General features: G+C 41.9%; 1 protein-coding gene across 1 annotated transcript in view; it reads right to left on the reverse strand.

The window, feature by feature from the left end:
- LOC143287540 (cyclin-dependent kinase 11B-like) overlaps positions 1-20533 on the reverse strand; it is a 101773-nt gene that overhangs the window by 30152 nt on the left and 51088 nt on the right. The window contains exon 10 of the mRNA XM_076595592.1: positions 8070-8282. Coding sequence (XP_076451707.1) covers positions 8070-8282 — 213 coding nt within the window. The remainder of the gene's footprint in view (positions 1-8069; positions 8283-20533) is intronic.

A 20533-nucleotide genomic window follows, 5' to 3' on the forward strand; every position in this document is an offset into this window, starting at 1 on the left:
AGGGCAAGAAAATGGGGTAGAGGTAGGGTCTTAAGTTCTTGGCACGAGCAATCTAACAGTAATGATTTGCACAGCTAAATTTTATTAATGATAATCTGTGTATAAACTAAACTATTTCTGCAGGATGCCTCTCTGATAACATAGCTGCAACCACCCCACTGTGCTACCATCAAATGTGCGGACACTGACACTGACCACTTTTTCTGTGAAGCTGTGTGTATTTGTTCCACTGCTTGTTTCCATTTGATTCATGTGTCAAAATAAAGTTTGTCCATGCATCTTTCAATTCTGTATTGTTTCAAGTGTGAGCAAAATGCGAAAAGAGATTCATTAAAGAGATAATGAAGGATGCATTTTGCTGGTTTCTGCCATACTTTCTGGTTAAATCAACTGCTGGAAGTGCTGTTCAGTGCCCTTTCCCAGAAGCAATGAAAATAGATAGTAGCCATGTGAACACTGTATCATCTGAGAAATGGGTACACAAAAAAAACAACTTTTTTTGTTGTGGGTCAGTGATATATGCAAGTAAATTTTCTGCATGAGCAATTTCACAATCATAATATTAAAAAGAAAATAATAATAATAATAATAATAAAGGTAAAACAAAGTTCTATCAAAGCACATGTGCATACATGTCTGTAACACTGTACTGATCTTTTACATAAGGTTTTCATGTATGTACACTCCAAATGTATTTGCAGCTTGTGTGTGTGTGTGTGTGTGTGTGTGTGTGATCTTCAGTTTAACGTCTATTCACTATAAGTGTTTTTAGATGGAAAGGAGAAAAGCAGTGGATAAAGGAAAGGGAATGCATGTGAATATTAGTGTAAGAAAGTGTTCATATTATGTATCAGAGGAAAGGTATATTATTATAAGAAAAAGTCTAAAGAGATTGTGGTGTGTATTGAATGAGGTGTCATGGGAAGGAGAATGTGTACATGCATTTCAACAAGTATTAACCTACAACAATGTAAATATAAATAACATTAATTATAATACATCAGAGGAGGATACCAAGTGGACTGGAGTTTAAAATTTCTGAAAACATTCTAAGCAATGAATAATCATTCAAAATCTTTTCAGTGGCTAATGAAATATTGTAATCATTCAAAATCTTTTCAATGGCTAATGAAATATTGGAAGAAAAGTCATCAACTACATCTTTTGGAATTAACGGTCTTATGCTCGGACAATGAATGAGTAGATGGCTTACAGTTATTTGCTTACCGCATATACATTTTATATTTTTAGAAAATTTTGTACGAAAGACATTTAAACAAATTCTATACATTAGACTTGTAATTTGTCTTGAATGTACTGCTGGTGTCAAATTTAGAAAATGTTTGGGATTAGCTGCATTCTTTGTGTTTACACAACATTGGTAATATTATCTGAATCTATAAGTAATTTCTGAAATCGATTTCTAGATACATTTCCTATACAACTAATGCATTCATGTAGATCTAACTGGATGTCAAGTTGTATTGCGCCTTCAAATTTACGTGCTGCTCTTCTAGCTGCTTGGTCTACCCACTCATTTTGAAGATATTCCACAGTGCGCAGGTACCCAACAAAAAGTTATTTTAATGCCCTGTTTTGTCAGATAGTGAATAATATGTTTTATTTCCATTGTCATCTCAATTCGCTTCTTTAAATTTGGAGATTCTATAGCTTGTAATACTGACTTTGAGTCTACACATAATAAAATTTCACTTACAGTTTTCGGAATGTCTGAAATATAATTTAAGGCCATAAGTATGGCTATAAGTTCAGCTGTGAAAATGGAATATTGTCTACCAATACAGTATAATTTTTCCATTCTAATTAGTAAATCAAGGAATTATAAAAGCCGCTCCTGAATTACCATCTTCCAGAACAGATCTGTCTGTGTATATTTTTAGATAATTTGAATATTGATTTTCTATATGGGAGAGCGCTTCAGGTTTTAACAAAAATGGTGACTGGTTCTTGGATAAATATGTATAATCCATGTCAAAGGTAGCTTTACACTGCTCCCATTCAGGACTGGTGAAAAAGTAGGTACTTTTGCAATTTGCTTGTCCTTTGATTCCGTAGCGCTAATGATATCTGATGCAAATGTACTAATGGATGTCATAGACTGTATCTTCTTAGCTCTGTTAGCAAAATCTTTTTGTGAACTCAAATTAGCTTCTTCTTTTGTGTGTGTGTGTGTGCATACATGATATGTACATGTGGGGGGCTTGTTTTATGCAGTTGGGTCAAATATTGTGTTTATTTCAATCAAGGAGGAGAATTTGAAATAGCATTTAAATTGACTTTACACACGCTTATCACAATTTCTCTGTGATTGTGTATTTTACTGTTGTTGCTTGTGTGTGTGTGTGTGTGTGGTGTGATAATAATAATAGATTTGTTTATATAGCACCTAATCAAATACTTTTTGCTCTGAGCACTTTACAATTACAACAGTTCCAATTCAAATATAACAACAATGAACATGTATAATCCATTTTGAAACAAGAGAGGCAAGGCCTTCAAGACTCACTTGTGATACACTTAAAAAAATCCAAGATTTTTATGTATTGAGTATAATTTCAAAATGTAATGTTTAAGATGAGAAATATCAGTTAAAAGCAAATTAAGTCCCTTAGCATTAATTACAGAGTAATTTCCCTTTTTTTACTATCTGCACAAGAAGTTCCTGTTTGAACAAAAAATGATAATAATGACTGCTCTTGTTGTTGGGTCAGAATATCAGATCAAAGTGCCAAGTTTAGAGAATACAAAAAACATAAATATAACAGTAAATGCAGTTTGCATATAATTAGACTTCATTTATTATTTTTTTGTGCCCATCCCAGAGGTGCAATATTGTTTTAATCAAGATGACTGGGAAGAACTGAATTTTTCCTATTTTTATGCCAAATTTGGTGTCAAGTGACAAAGTATCTGCAGAGAAAATGTCAATGTTAAAGTTTACCACGGACACACACACACACACACACACACACACACACAGACAGACAACTGAACACCGGGTTAAAACATAGACTCACTTTGTTTACACAAGTGAGTCAAAAAGCAGGTTGATCCAACAGATAAACAAACATGACAAACTAAAACAAAACACTGCATCAAAAGTAATAATAATAATCAAATACACACAGCACCCCTCATGCATAACAAGCTCAAATGTAAAACACAATGAGTAAAACATACACTTAAAATGAAAAACCAACAACCATAACCTACAAACACATCCACCCAAACACCAAAGCACATACAAACACACACACAAACACACACACATGCATGCACACCCCCACATGCACACACACAAAATTTCCCATGCGCAACACCACTTTCACCGTATATGCAACACACCACAGTACCCAACCAATGCATGTTCCACATATCACAATGCCCAATATATATGTAATATCACATAAGTGGTAACTTAAAAAAAAAAACATTAGCGCAGTGTACATAACCACTCATTCATGAACCACACATTCTGGATTCAAATCTGCTTTCAAGTCTTTTTTTCCTTTTCTTTTCTAAATGTGAAGCTTTATATAATTATAATAACAAATAGAGAACACATTTCAACAAACTAATTCTTATGTTGTTGTTTTTCTTTTTCATTTCAGTGTGTATCACAAGTGAGTCTTGAAGGCCTTGCCTTTCTTGTTTTGTTTTTTATTTGTTTTTGTTTTTCATTTCAGCAGAAAATGAAATTTTAACCATGGAAAGTCAAGGAACAGTGGAATATTCCCCAGCCTCAGTAACACACTTGTTGGTGAGATCATCAGGATGATCATAATGCACATTAAAGTCCCAGAGAATCAAAGACTGGCTACAGAGTGTTGCACAGATCTAACAAGTAAAGGTACTGATCCAAGAAGCGACTGTTTGAAAGCTTGTTCTTGTGGTTGGGAAGGGAGTGGTGCAGACACATGAAGTGCAGGGTTTTCTGCAGCAGAGTGAGTGTAGCATAAAGCAGTTTCAATGCTGTGTGGATGAAACTGTAAGAGATCCTCCACGACATATGGCGGGAGACAGATTGTCTGAAAACCATGGCCAGTCCTCAACTGTGGCTGGAGCATAGAAATGATTGGAAACAGTACCTGGGGGATGTCAGGTCATCACACCTGGCTACATCACCTGCCTGCTTCAACAGCACTTGGCTTTGAACAGACGAGCCACAAAGACTAGTTTCATGAGAATGACTCTGGAATCCCTAAGCTCCTGAACACACTGCATATACGACATCAGGGATCACATTTCCAATAAAGACTGCCAGAGGAAGATGGACCAGTTCTTGCAAACCAAGCAACTCATACAGAAGAGGCTGCATGAAATGAAAATTACCTGTGGGAGAGAAAGTCCGAAGAGCTTCAGTCCGCTGCTGATGCTCATGACATGAAGACCTTCCATGATGGTCTCCGAGCTGTGTATGGGCCAAGAGTCACAGGATCAACCCCTGTCCGAGCCTTGGACCAGACCACCCTCCTGACAGACAAGAAAGACATCCTTGCCCGCTGGGCAGAGCACCTCAACACCCTCCTGAACAGGAGCTCGTCCATATCTGACGAGGTCATTGCAGCCCTCCCACAGCCACCAGTCAATGACTCGCTAGCTGCCCCTCCCACCAAGGCTGAGACCCGGAAGGCCCTGAAGCTGACAATGTAAGGAAAAGCGCCAGGAGCGGATGGAATCCAGGCTGACATCTACAAGTATGGAAGCAAGGTGCTGACAGACAAGCTGACCACCCTGCTCCAGTCTATCTGGGAGAGAGGGGAGGTCCCCCAGGATTTCAAGGATGCTTCAATTGTCCACATCTACAAACAGAAGGGAGACAAAACATCCTGCGATAACCACCGTGGAATCTCTCTCCTCTGCATCGCCAGCAAGATCTTCGCCCACATCATACTGAACAGACTGGCTGACAATGTCTCCAACACAGTCATCCCTGAAGCACAGTGCGGCTTCTGCTCAGGCAGGGGAACATGTGACATGGTGTTTGCCGTATGCCAGATGCAAGAGAAGTGCCGTGAGAAGAACAAGGAGCTCCACATGGTCTTTGTAGACCTGACTAAGACCTTCGACACGGTGAACCGCCATGGTCTGTGGAAGATCCTCCTAAGTTCGTCTGCCCAGAGAGCCTAATCCAGCTGATTGCGTCATTCCACGATGGCATGCAGGCTAGTGTACAGGAAAATACTGACATGTCGGATCCATTCCCTGTGGTAAATGAAGTGAAGCAGGGCTGTGTCCTGGCACCCGCACTGTTCACCATTCTCTTCTCTGCCCTGCTGATTGACGCCTTCCAAGACTGTGACCGGGGCATCTGCATTCAGTTTCGCACAGATGGCAAACTTTTCAACTTGCAGCGACTCCACGCCAGGTCCAGGGTGTCTGAGGCACTGTTGAGAGAGTTCCTCTTCGCTGATGACTGCGCGCTTGCTGCACACACCCATGAGGACATGCAGTTCATTATGGACAGGTTCTCAACCTCCTGCAGGCGCTTTGGACTCGCCATCAGCCTCAGCAAGACCGAGTCCATGTACCAACCAGCTAGCTCACAGAACGCCAGTGCCTCCCCCCACCTGCAATCAAGATCGATGACACAGAGATCAAGTCAGTCGACAAGTTTTGCTACCTGGGCAGCACCCTATGCAGCAGCGGAGCCCTTGATGCAGAAGTGACGCTGCGCATCGCCAAGGCCAGCTCTGCCTTTGGCAGATTCAACAACAGGCTGTGGAACAACAAAGGCATCAGGCTCAGCACCAAAATCAAAACCTACAGAGCTGTTGTGCTGACCACCTTGTTGTACTGCTGTGAAACATAGACGATGTATCGCCGTCGCATTCAACAACTTGAGCAGTTTCACCAGAGATGCCTACAAAAGATCCTTGGCATAAAGTGGCAAGACAGGGTCTCCAACCTCCAGGTCCTAGAGAGGAACGGCCTGCTCAACATTGAAAACCTGCTGATCCAGAGCCAGCTATGCTGGACATGACACATTGTCCGCATGACAGCAGGATCCCGAAGATGTTACTGTATGGCCAGCTGAAGGAAGGCCACCGCGAAATTGGAAGACCCTGCAAGCGCTTCAAGGATACCTTGAAGACAAACCTCGAAGCCTGTGATATAGACATCACTTCTTGGGAAACTGATGCCCTTGACCGCTCTTGCTGGAGGATGCTGTGCTCTAGTGGCTTAAAGACGTTTGAAAACAAGAGAACGCTGGCCATTAAAGAGAAGTGTGAGCGAAGGAAGCATACTGACTGAGTCACAATCGTTGACTTGACCTACTTGTGAGGGACGAATATGCCGGCACCAATCTGACCAGATTACATCATCCACATGGGTACTCAACAAGACAATGGGACTTGTCCTACATCATTTTCTCCAACCAGCTCTGAAGGGACGTTTTTTCCAAGGTCTGTGCACACACCACAGACGATGACGGTGGTGAACTGATAACTGGTGCAGTCTACCGCATGCATCCAGAGACAACAATGCCTGAATATCCCAACACAGAAGTCCATCCGTGTTGTACACACCACTTTGAGGCACAAAGGCAGGCACAGATACACAGTCATTGTTACTGTTGAAGCGAGAGGCTGATATACCTGATAAGTTTGCACTGAGAGATCTGACAGGCACAGTAGTTTGAATTGTGCAGCTCTATTGCACAAAGGCCAAATCAATACAGGAATAAAAATCCTTCGGTGGTGAAAACCAAAGTAGATAGAAAACATACCCCCATGAGGATGACATTACCAGGAATACACTGGTACCAACAAACAGAGGGTCCAAGACAAGATAAAAAAGAGGAAAAATGGCGAAGCAGTCACTTCAAACCCGTCATGTAATCATGAACCAGAAATGCATGTGTACACATGCATGTGTGTGCCTATTGCACTGTTGTGTCATCTTCATTCAAAATTTCATTCTCTTGATGCTTACACTGGTGCATGCTCGAGGGAGGGGAGAAGGGTGCGTGTGCGTGTGTCTGTGTGTCTGTGCTTGTCTGTGTCTGTATGTGTATGTGTGTGTGTGTGTGTGTGTGTGTGTGTGTGTGTGTGTGTGTGTGTGAGAGAGAGAGAGAGAGAGAGAGAGAGAGAGAGAGAGAGAGAGAGAGAGATGAGAAATCTATAGACTGCTATATTAAGCGTGTTCTCTTTCTTCATATCATTTGTTGTCTTTCAGTTTTCATGTAAGTGTGAATGTTATTTGATAGTATGTGCAAACATTACATTTACAACTATTCCACTTTACCAGAGCCTTTTTTTTCTAACATATGCACAAACTCTTTCGCTTTGTATGGTATGTATAGCTGTGTGTATGTGTTTTTATCAAACATATATGAAGATATATGATTACAACTCCTCCCTGTTTCTTTTAACAAAAAAATCTTATTTTAAAAAAATCTCTCTCTCTCTCTCTGTCTCTCTCTCTCTATATATATACATGTGTGTGTGTGTGTGTGTGTGTGTGTGTGTTTGTGCGCTCATGTGCGTTTCAGTTGTATGGAAGATAAATATTGAATCATAATCAAAAATGGTGAACCGGTTGTGCTCTTGTCTCAGCTTTTTTGTTCTTTCTTTCTTTGTTTTTTTGTTTGTTTGTTTGTTTGCTTTTTTGACTAAATGATCACTATTTCCTTATTTTATTGACCTAAATCACCAAATTTCCCACCATGAAAAAAAAATCAAGTAACTCGTGTAATAACAATACTTGCAGATAAGCCTAGTTGTAAGTCATAAAAGAAAACACATAATTGTGTAGAAAACATTAATTAAAACCTATTTCCAGTCAAGTGAATCTCTACTGTTCTTCAAATCTGTTGAGACAAAAAAAAGATTAATACAATTCAATAATGATCCTGCTATCCAAGTCAAGCGTTCAGTAGGCTATGGAAACAGAAACACACCCACCATGCACACCCTAAAAAAAAAACACACAACAGAATGGCAGGATAAAAACTATCTTGCACATTAAAGCTCACTTGTTCATATGAGTTGCAGACCATTAAGACCACTAATATAGAAGAAGCAGACACCACAGATGCCCCTTACTCTGACAGTGACAATGTTGGTGTGCTGGGCTTTCAGCAGAGTGTTGATCTCCCTCAGCGATGTGATGGGGAACCCCTCCTTCTCTTTCTCCATCTTTAGTCTCTTCAGAGCCACAATCTCGCCTGTCTTTCGGTCTCGGGCACGGTACACCACACCATATGTTCCCTCCTCAATGCGGTTCATACAGTGGAACTCTTCCACGTTCCTGCACCCCTGGAAGACACACAATGGAAACAAAAGAAATTGAAATGGAACACAAGAACTGATTCCATGATCAATGGGGTATCACTGCACTAAAGATCACTTTCTGACAAGAGATGTATACAATACCATATTTATCTTTGTTGCTGAAAAAAAAAAAAAATTAAAGTTTTTAAACCACCAATAGCTAACCATTCATTAACTCATTGAAGATGCGCCCGAGCTTCAGCTCTGGTGCTCCACCCGCTCAGAATGACATGCCGTAGTTTAAGATATGAAGGATCTCCGATTTTTTTTCATACACTCAGCAGTGTTCACTTAAAGGGAAACAATCAGGTTTTCTTGAGGGACCAGTCTATGAAAACTTGAGTTATTTCCCCTTGACTGTTAACCGCATGAAAGGCTTTTTTTCTGGATTTTTCTTGACCCGGTCAGATGTCGTGACGGTTACGCAACAAACATGGCGGCGCAGCTAATGCACTCCCTGCGTGAGGCTTTCGAAATTGTGACAGGAGGATCAGACATTGAACGTGACCTCCTAGACAATGGTGACGAATTCTCTGATGATTTTTCTGATGATGATGACATTGTTAGTACCAGATGATGATTTTGAAAGTGACAACGTAACTTTGCTGACTGACCACTACAACACTGAGACAGAAATCAACAGTGACACAAGTGATGGCCATACTGCAAGACAAGAGGACTTGATGACTGTAGATATTATCAGTGGATAAAAGACCTGACAAACTTCCCACTGGCTGCACCTGTCACTGGGACCCCAGGACTCTCCAGACACGCCCACTCCTGTTGAGGTGAGTGTGTTTACAATTTGATATTGTTGCTCATATATTTCTTGTGTAAATAATGTAGATTTTTACAATTCTTAATGAATAATTTGTATAGATTAATATAAAATTATCATTTTCTGTGTGTGCACTTATTAAATTGTGTGTGGGTGTGTCTGTGCAATGGGTGTGTCAGCATATTATGCGTGGGCGTGTCTGTGCATGTGTGTTATTTATGTTGTCACTCCTGAATTATTATGCAAGTATATATGCTGTTTAATATTATTGATGTTTATTTTGCATTTGGTCCCCCCCCCCCCCCCCCCAACCTTTTTTTTTTTTTTTTTGCAATACATGCAAAAGCTTTTCTTCTTTTTTTTTTTTCTTATGACAGCATTGTCGGTTGCAGAAAGTCAAAACACTTTACACGCATGAGGAGGAGATCTGCCAGACACAGGAGCAGACATGGGGAGACTGAGGCCAGGCAGTCACTGGCCTGCTAACATTTCACCCACCAAGGAGCAGCAGTCCAGGAAAACACAGAGAGGGTGCAAGGTGTGTTAACATAACACAAGGAGTGTCACATCAAGAGCTGAAAAACGCAAAAAAAAACCAAAAAAAAAAACCCCCAAAAAACCCCACCACAATCATGTGCAGTGTAAAGTGCCCCTCTGTGCTGTTCCATGCTTTGAGGTGTTCCAAACAGTTCAGCTACAGAAAATAATAATCTAGCTACAGCAGAAATGTGTAAACAGGTTTTTTCTTCTTTTTTTTCAAGTGATTGATTTGTATGGTTTTACGTTTTCTGTTTTTCCAGTGTTGCGATCTTTTATTTTATCTTTATTTATTTTTATTTTTTTAACAGTTTGTTGTGCAACGTTTGACTTCAAACTGATTCATGAGAATCAGGGTACCTTGTTGTTGGAGTCTCCCATCCGACCGACAGACGAGTAGGCAGGCAGGCTTATCTGTCGGTGTGTGTCCTCATATGGGAGAAGAGGCCGATTCTGGATGTGCAGCACTTCCCACAGGTGTTGCATGGGAAAACATCTCCAGAAGTTGAGCCTTGCTTCCTTCGCTCACGCTTCTCCTTAACCTCTCCTAACCTGCGCTGTTGACGTACGGCATACGTCATGAAATGTCGCTCACCAATGCTGTATAGATGTGCGCCATACATCATGTTACAACATTCTATGTTTTGAGTCCCACGTTACAGAAAATACAGTCTGCTAACCATTAAATTAGCTCCCCTGAGAGCTCTTTATCTCCTGAGTTCCATAAGTTAAAATTATTCATTGGATTGTCATATTTATGGCGAAAGTTTTGCAAGTTTGTATGAAGCTCAAGTTGTGTTTGCAAAGCCATGGCTGAACGCAGAAAAACCCTTGCATTTGTATTGAAAGAATTCTTTTGCAATGCAAACAGTAGAGATGAAGATTGTAGACTGAATGAGATAGAACTGTGTGAAGTTGATGCCGAAGACGCTGATTTTGACAGTGGAGGGGAGTGGGAGGTGGAGTTGCTTGACGAAACTGAAGACAGGCAAGATCAGCTGATTCAAGATGCAGGTGGGTGTTTACAAGGTTTGTTAGTTTATTATTTGCTTTCTGTTTGTTGTAACAATGAATATGACTGCATTGTGTGTGTTTTGAATGTGTTGGTTGTGGTAAGTAGCTTCGTCAGTCACTGATCAGTGTGTGTGAGTGAGAGTGAGTCAGTCACGTGGGTACTGTGTGTGACCATCACAGCCCAAGGGGGCATGGCTTGCCGGCTGGCTCATTGTTGATGACAGCATGTGTCGTTTGCCTAGAGTTTTCTGTGTGTTCGTTCCAGAGTGTGTACTGGTTCGTCGTTGTTGTTGTTGTTGTTATTGTTGTTGTTTTGTGTGTGAGAGAGAGAGAGAGAGAGAAAGGGAGAGAGTGGGGGAAGGAGGTGGGGGGAGGAGGAGATGTTTATAAAACTTAAAATCAGAATGATATACAGAATTGTATGCCTCAATTACTTTGTAAATGCAACACTTGTAGAAGTGTGTGTGTGTGTGTGTGTGTGTGTGTGTGTGTGTGTGTGTGTTGTCATTTTGTTTTGCATGAGAAAGAGAGAATGAAGGGGGTGTGGCATACCATGAACCAGTTTCAGTGTGTGTGTGTTTTGGGGGTTTGGGCCGGGTGGGGGGGTGGGGTAGGTGTGTGTGTGTGTGTGTATTTCAACTTCTGAAAACAATCAGAAATGAAATGGTACCGTTTCATAACCTTTTTATATGTTTAAAAAAAAAATAAAAAAATAAAAATATATATATATATATATATATAAACCTAAAAAAAACCCAACAAACTTAGTCTTTTATGCAATGTGTTTCAGGTGTGCAGCATGGTGATGGTCATGATGTTCATCCTGGACATCTGGAGTTGACAGCTTGCCACAAACCTACAGCTGAAGACCAGCAGCAGCAAGACCAAAGGGCAGTAAACAAGCCTGCAGCAATTCTGGATCACAACAAAAACATGGATGCCATGGACCATCATGACCAACAGCTGTAGCCCTACGATGCCACAAGGAAAACCCTGAAGTGGTACAAATAGCTGTGTGTGCATTTTCTACACACTGCCATGCTAAATGCACACACACTCTACAAAAAAGCAGGCAACAGCAGTACACCCCTAGACTTCCAGAAGGATGTAATTAGTGCCATGATTTTTGGTGACCAAGACCAAGACACTGCTAAAGATGACCACGCTGTTTGCCTTGTGTGGACGACACTTCATTGATGTCATCACACCTACCCCACAGAAGGCCTGGCCATAAAGGAGGTGCAGAGTCTGCTGGAAGAAAGGACGAAGAAAGGATGTGTGGTTCTACTCCCCAGACTGCCCCAGCAAACCAGCACTGTGTCTTGAAGACTGTTTCTGCAAGTACCACAAACAGCATTTTTTACTGGCGATAGTGAGTACACCCTTTTCATTCTTTGTGTGGACTGTGTTGGAGTCTTATGCACCTGGGCACTGTTGCTCAGCCTTGACAGTGTGTGTGTTTGATCACAACAGTCACAAGAAAGACTGGTTGATAACCTGGTTGATATTGTAGCACCTACATGATCGAATGACAGTCCCAATTTTTTTTTATTAATGCATTTTATGGAATTTTTCTGTCAGATTGACTCATTATTTGAACATGTGAGTATTAAAAACAAAATCTTGGTTCATTTTCCTTTCATTTGATATATACTTTTATGCACTTACCTTCAGTACTTTTTGAAATATAAGCAAATTAAAATCATTGGCGTGTTTTTCTTGTTTTTCTGAAAATTTTCTCAGCATAGGCTTAGCAAAACGTACTAGCAATGAAGGAGTTAATGGCCAGTGCTCTCTTGTTTTCAAACATCTTTATGCCACTAGAGCACAGCATCCTCCAGCGAGAGCGGTCAAGGGCATCATTTTCCCAGGAAGCGATGTCTCTGTCACTGGCTTCCTGGGAAACTGATGCCCTTGACCGCTCTCGCGGTTTGTCTTCAAGGTGTCCTTGAAATGCTTGCAGGGTCTTCCAATTTCACGGTGGCCTTCCTTCAGCTGGCCATACAGTATTATCTTCGGGAACCTGCTGTCTGTCATGCAGACAATGTGTCCTGTCCAGCGTAGCGGGCACTGGATCAGCAGACTTTCAATGTTGGACAGGCCACTCCACTCTAGGATCTGGAGGTTGGAGACCCTGTCTTGCCACTTTATGCCTAGGATCTTTCGTAGGCATCTCTGGTGAAACTGCTCAAGTTGTTGAATGTGACGGCGTCCATCTTTCACAGCAGTACAACAAGGTGGTCAGCACAACAGCTCTGCAGGTTTGGATCTTCCACAGACCACGGAGGTTCATCGTGTCAAAGACCATGTGGAGCTCCTTGTTCTGCTCACGGCACTTCTCTTGCATCTGGCGTACGGCAAACACCATGTCACATGTTCCCCTGCCTGAGCAGAAGCCGCACTGTGCTTCAGGGATGACTGTGTTTGAGACATGGTCAGCCAGTCTGTTCAGTATGATGCGGGCGAAGATCTTGCCAACAATGCAGAGGAGAGAGATTCCACACAGGTTATCGCAGGATGTTTTGTCTCCCTTCCGTTTGTAAATGTGGACAATTGAAGCATCCTTGAAATCCTGGGGGACCTCCCTCTCTCCCAGATAGACTGGAACAGAGCAGTCAGCTTGTCTGTCTGCACCTTGCCTCCATACTTGTAGATGTCAGCCTGGATTCCATCTGCTCCTGGTGCTCTTCCTGACGTTGTCAGCTGCAGGGCCTTCTGGGTCTCGGCCTTGGTGGGAGGGGCAGCTAGCGAGTCATTGACTGGTAGCTGTGGGAGGGCTGCAATTACCTCATCAGATACGGACAAGTCCCTGTTGAGGAGGATGTTGAGGTGCTCTGCCCAGCGGGCAAGGATGTCTTTCTTGTCTGTCAGGAGGGTGGTCTGGTCCAAGGCTCAGACAGGAGTTGATCCTGTGACTCTCGGCCCATACACAGCTCAGAGACCCTCATGGAAGGTCTTCATGTCGTGAGCATCAGCAAGGGACTGAAGCTCTTCGGACTTTCTCTCCCGCAGGTGTTTTTCATCTCACGCAGCCTCTTCTGTATGAGTTGCTTGGTTTGCAAAAACTGGTTCTCCTTCTTCTGGCAGTCTTTATCGGAAGTGTGGTCCTGAAGCCGTATATGCAGGGAACCTTACTGTGTGAGAAAAACATCTTATGCTTCTTTGTGGATTAACTGATGGATATGACATGCCTGGTGAGTACAGTATACCTATTTTTCAATTTATCTTGTTTTTGTTTTTCAGTATTTAGTGACTTAATTTAAAATATCAAAAAAATATTTAGTAGCATCTAATGGGAAAACTGTTTTAAAATGTTACAAGAAGAGATAGTAAACTTTCTAGTGATATATAATTTGTATGTCTTTGTCTCTGTGAGAAAGTGTGTTGAATTTTTTAAATATGACCAATTTTGCCCGTCGCAGCAAAACTACATGAACTATTTAACTACGTCTCCATAGAGTTTTGAATCGGCCTCAGCAGAAATGCAAAAAATAACAGGATGCTATGTATTTCATAGACACGCAACATGAGGCAGGCAGACTCATGTAACTCATGCACTGCTTGTCTGCTGTGCAGTCCACAGAGTGACCTTACAACAGGTATTCCTAAAAAAGGAAATTGACTGTGAAAAGTTTGTCTTTGATTTTCCTTTTAGAACCACAGGTGGCTATGAATCTTACATGTAAGTCAGTACTCTTGACTGTTTATACAGTCACACCATAATGAGTGACACTGAGACAAGTAAACTGTTCAGGGCTAAAGCGGTGTACTAAATATATATACATGTGTGTCCACCTGCAAGTTCACATACCTGGACAAGCTAACACAGATAAGAAGGTCACCTTTCAAGGTGACAGAGGACCACAATATGCTAGACATGTAATTTTACTTGGGTTGGGACAGTAGTTATATCAGACAGGCCACTGGACAGCAATTATATCAAGGACTGGTGTTGGCTAACACAGGTTACAGGAATGACAGTAGACAGCTGAAAAATATTACTTTTCACTTGATAATTTCGATGTGAAATTGTGTATCAATTTTGTTTAAAACATAATTAAAATAAGATCAGCCATTATAATACATCACCCAGTCTATGAGCAACTAAAAGGGAACTAACACTGATATCTGAATCTGACCCAGGCAGAGAGAGGAGTCAAAGTATTGTTTCTTCCCTTTAAAATTTGCTACAATCGCCGGATAAGCTCATTAGTATTTATTTGTCTGCAGTTTGTATTCCTTCAAGCAGTATGCCAGAAAATACTTGATGAGAACAGATGGCCAGAACAGTGGACGCAATCACTGGTGATTCCTCTGCCAAAGAAGGGCAACCTGAGACAATGCCAGAACTATAGGACCATTAGTCTTATTAGTCACCCATGCAAGATCATGCTACGAATCCTCCTCAACAGACTTAAGTCAAGGGCTGAAGAAGTACTCGCCGAAGAACAAGCTGGTTTCAGAAAAGGAAGAAGCACCACTGAGTAAATATCCAATTGCAGAATACTCATTGAGAAGCACCTTCAACACCAACGCGACTTGTTCCACAACTTTATTGACTTCAAGAAAGCGTCTGACAGGGTTTGGCATGAGGGATTATGGCATGTGCTGAGGGGATATGGAATCGACAAAGGCATCGTGAGTGTGATAGAGGCCCTATACAAGAACTCCAACAGTGCAGTGCTCCTCAACAACCAACTAGGGGAGTTGTTTTTTTTCAGAATGACCATTGGTGTCAGACAAGGCTGTATCCTCTCTCCTGTGTTATTTAATCTATTCTTGGAAAGGATAATGCAGGAGGCACTGGAAAACCATGAGACTTCTATCTCCATTGGTGGCAGACAAATATGCAACCTCTGGTTTGCTAATGATATAGATCTGATGGGGGGAACGAACGAAGAACTGCAGGAACTTACCAACAGACTTGCTGATAGAGTGGGTGCTTACAGAATTGAGGTCAGCACAGAGAAATCCAAAACCATGGTAAACAGTGTGAACATGGACCATGCCACTATTTTCATGAACGGAGAACAACTGGAAGATGTCGGAAACTTCAAACATCTAGAAGCAACCCTGACAAAGGATGGAAGCTGCAAAGCAGAAATCACGGCGGCACAAGGCAGCCCTTTTAGTTTTGGCGCGAAGCGGAGGGGAGAGGGATGAACAGCGAGCGAGCGCGAAACGTTGGAAAGGTGATAGCCTGGACAGACAGGCAGGCAGTATATGGGGCAGCGCTCTGGCGCACCACTAACTTCGCGCTATTCTTTGCGGAGCGCATGTTACACGGGCAGTGTGTACAGCTGTGAACAGCTTCGCTGCTGCTGATAAACTGTCAGAAACAGGGTTATGTGCTTTTAAAAAATAATACTCTATGTCAGAATGCAACAAGAAGGGCGCTATGGGTGTGAATGGATGTGTGATTTTCTGACAAATTTAACGATACCAAACATGAGCAGGTTTAATTTCCTACAGGCAGTGTACAAGCGGTCCAAAACTTAGCGAGCACACGAACATTCTGTTCGAACTGAGGAACACACACGGAACGTAGTTCAATTTCAACTCCGTGTTGTGTGTGTACATCGTTTTACTTGGAGATAAAACTTGTATCATGATATACATGCATGTCTCCACGATACAACTGGAAGGAAAATATAGCCGATACGTTACCTAGAGGTGGCAGACCGCCCCGGAATTAGTATCAGTATTTAACGATCAGCTCCACTGAGAACTGCTGCCAGCCACTGAAGTTTCACACTTCTCTCAACATCACGGGAAGAGAGACGGACAGACAGACATATATATGCAGGGACAGACATACTGAGAAACAGAGGAACGTGTACGGAGAGAGAAAGGGGAGAGGCACAGAGAGAGAGGGAGAGAGACAGACGCAGAGAGAGAGAGAGAGAGACGCACACAGAGAGGGGGGGAGAGATTTTCGCCGACTAGATGTTTTGCGTGTCAGTATGTGTGCCTTTGCTTGCGACATGCATTTGGTCAGTCTAAAAGATACACCTTGACGATACCATGCTTTTAGTAAACGATCACAATGTAACGTACTGACATGCATTTGTAAGTTCTAAATAATAAAATCCATTCCTACCTGAACTTATAAATCCGTATGAACTCCTTGTTTGTAGTTGGTAATCCACTCTGTTGAAGTGTGACACTGACTAAACTCAAACATTTTTTTTCTTTTCTTGTTTTTTCCTTACAATGTGTGTGTGCGGGAGGGAGGGATTCAGGGTGGAGAAAAGAACAGGGCTGAAAATTTCTTTATTCTTTACTTTTTGATTTGTGCCGTGATTCTCCTGCTTGGGGTACGACTTGCTGACGCATGGGGGAGACAATAGTCATATGCTCTTGCATGATGACACGCAGTTTGTCATCTTGTGACTGCATCCCTAATACTTTCTTTTTGAGTGAATTGACGACTGCGTGTGTTGCCTCCCCCCCTTGTTCATTTTTTTGTAGCACTTGATACAAATGCATGTGGGATGTTTGCCCTCTTCATCATTCGAAACATCTAGACCAAAAAAACGAAACAGTTCAGAAGAATACTTGGCACAAAGTCTTGCATTCAACCCCTTATCTTTATCTCTTCTGAGAACCCGCTCACCACACACACAACACATATTATCCAAACATCTCAAGTGTTCACTGAAGGTGTGTTGCCCAGTCAGCAATGCTGCCACTACCGCACCAGATTCCATTTTTGTCGGCACTCACACACACACACTTAGGTCAAATAACTGGATGTAACACAAACACTCGGACAGTGTCTGGTAAATCACACAACACACTTAAAGTTCACATTCACTGGAATCATGTACACAAAAATGACAGCAAACAAAAACCGGTGTGCACGAATATGATTAAATGAAAATCACTTAAACAATACACCTTTCTCTGCTGGAAACATAGGCACAAAGAGCGCGGCGCGCGCTCCCCTCCCCCCCCCCTCCCATCCCAGAGGAATCTAGGTCAGCAGCCGTGCTCCTGACCGCTCACTGAACTCTGAAACTAAATAGCTCTGCTGGAAGTTAAGCGGCACAGCCGTGAAATAAGAATTCGCATTGGCACAGCCACAGCAGCCATGATGAAACTGAAGTGTGGAAAAGTAACATCCAATTCTCCACAAAATTCAAACTCCACAAAGCCCTGGTGGTCTCCATTGTACTGTATGGTTGCGAGGCATGGACACTGACGGCCGAAACTGAAAGGAAGATCCAGGCTTTCGAGAACAAATGCCTGAGGAATCTCCTTCAAATTTTCTGGATTGAGCACAGAACCAATGAATATGTACGGAGCAGAATTAAGAACCTTGCTGGACCTCAGGAAACTCTCCTTTCAACTGTGAAGAGACGCGAGCTGATATGGTTTGGGCACAACACTCGACACACCAGTCTGTCCAAAACAATCATGCAAGGCACCATCAAGGGCAGGACAAGAAGAGGAAGACAGCAGAAGAACTGGCATGAGAACATTAAAGAATGGACCGGACTCCATACATTGAACTGCTGCCGGCAGCTGCTGACAGAGACAGATAGAGAAGGGAGGTTGCGTCTGCAGTCCTCATGTTTTCCCCAACGACTACTCTGTAGTTATGGGCCTGAGAGAGAGAGAGATTTACTTATACAAGAATGATCGGCATCACTTTACAAGCTTCAAGATGGCAGACATGAGTGGTGGATCGATATATCGACCTGTTCTTCAAGAGATCTTGAATGACCAATGTCTGCAGTTCGTATTCCCACTTTTAAGATTGGTCACAGTAAGAATGCTGGGTACAGATATGAAAACAAATCTGTGGATAGTCTGAAGAGTCTCCCGTCAGGATTCCTGGCCAGATCGTTTCTATCTATAGCAAGATGTCTCAGTAAATAAATAAATAAATAAATAAATTGATGAGCGTAGTTCCACGCCCGCCTTCTTCAGTGAAGTTTCAATGTCTGTATTATCCACACTCAGCAGGATACTGCTTAGCCATAGTTTTGTCGCTGGCTTGTCATTGCCTTCATCCCTTCTTAAAAAGGGATTCCTGTTCAACCGAGCCATGCCTTCATCCCTTCTTAAAAAGGGAATTCTGTTCAACAGAGCCATTTGTGCACCCCTCAAGCAACAATTTGTCCTTAGTTTGTTTTGGGACAGATGCACCAGAGTCCACATATACGCTGTGCACCAAGAATCGTATCTCTACCCGACACACTTCCTGCGACTACATATATATCACAAGTGTTGGGCAAAGATTCGTATGATAGCAACGCATGAGTTACTGGCTCCACAGATGGGACAGGTGGGGCCACCATGTGTATCACCCACAATGCTGCTATCCATGACATATGTTGGTATCTTTCCCCATAAAAACACAGACAACTGTTGGTCACATTTTGAACTGCCTACATATTCACAAATACACATTATTCACAAATATTAATAAGAGCAAACAATGTCTGACTTCCTGACATCGGAAGCCAACCAGAGGTCCCAGAATCCCACTCTTTAGTTCGGTGATGCCAAGAAACTGGTTTCAGGCAAGTTTGTTTACTCTCCCTCTCTTTCTCTACCTCTCTCTCCATTTTTGTAGAATGGCAGAGTGTGATCTGCTCCTGTACATGACAAACTGAGGCAGAAGTACTCGTACTAACATAAATATGCACAGATCTTTGATGACTGTCAGTAACTTTGCCCTCAACCCCAGCTCCCCTCCAACACTCACAATCCTTTTTTTCCTTTTGTTTCCTTTCTTTCATGATCTGGAAACAATTTACAAACACATAAAGAAGGATTAAGAAGTTGTTAAACTTTAAAAGAAATAAGGTCAGACTGCTTTTTATTGTTGTTTTTTGTTTTGTTTTTTCCAACTTGCTTCATTCAAATTTCATATAAAATTCAGTCATATATATATATATATATATATATATATATATATATATATATATATATATATATATATATTCATTTTCACCATATGCGTAAGCCATTCTCAAACAGCGATAATTCACTTCTCTGCAATTGCCATGAAAGCCCTAAATGGTGGCTAAATACCTTTGTCTTGTGAAACTTTTACGTTGTTTTGAAAATTATTATATTGGTAGCTTTAGCTTTGCCAAGGTTCCCCTGACTCATAATAACGTGGAAACATCCTACGTCACCCATGAATATGTTTTCCAAGTGTTTTTACTGGCTGTGTGGAGCATGTCAACAACTATCTATGCAGGCAAGCAAAATGGCGACACCTTGTCACACCAAGTGTGAGCAAAAGTAAATGGCAAGACACCAGATTCAGTCGCTGCTCAATGAAAATTAGAATGAACACTTGAAGAAGATGAAGAAAAACTGCAATCTGAAGATTCTTTTGAAGAGGAAGTCTGACATTCCTAGGAGACAGATTTAAAAGATTAAGAACAGAACACACACTGTGTGACAGACAGACAGGCCAGCGAGAGGTAGTTGGTATGGGAGAGGTATCAGGTTACAGGATTCTGAGACTGAGTGAAGCAAGATAGGTCAAGGTGCGAAGGGAGAGGAACAGTGGGGTAGGCATGGTGGTGTGCCTATTTTCAAATCAGTGGGTTTGACATAGGGCTAAGGATTTTCATCCAGACATTTCTTTGTCAGAGATGGTGTGTGTGTGTGTGTGTAATGTCAGGCTTGAGATTGGGAAATTGTGATTGAGTCTGAAAGGTGGGGGTCTGGAGGCTGTTGAGGTATTCCAACCCACAGAAGACAAAAAATCAGTCCAATTCTTCCTAAACTGAAGTGTCTTTGCTTCCAAACCTGTAAAGTCAGCTTTGGGGGCATGATTTTCAAAATCGTGTCTCGCGCACGCGCACGCGTGTGCGTGTGTGTGTGTGTGTTTTCAATGCAACTTTCTGTGTGTATGTGAGAAAGACAGACAGACAGACAA

Source organism: Babylonia areolata, chromosome 11 (genome assembly GCF_041734735.1).
Source record: "Babylonia areolata isolate BAREFJ2019XMU chromosome 11, ASM4173473v1, whole genome shotgun sequence".
NCBI lineage: Eukaryota > Metazoa > Mollusca > Gastropoda > Neogastropoda > Buccinidae > Babylonia > Babylonia areolata.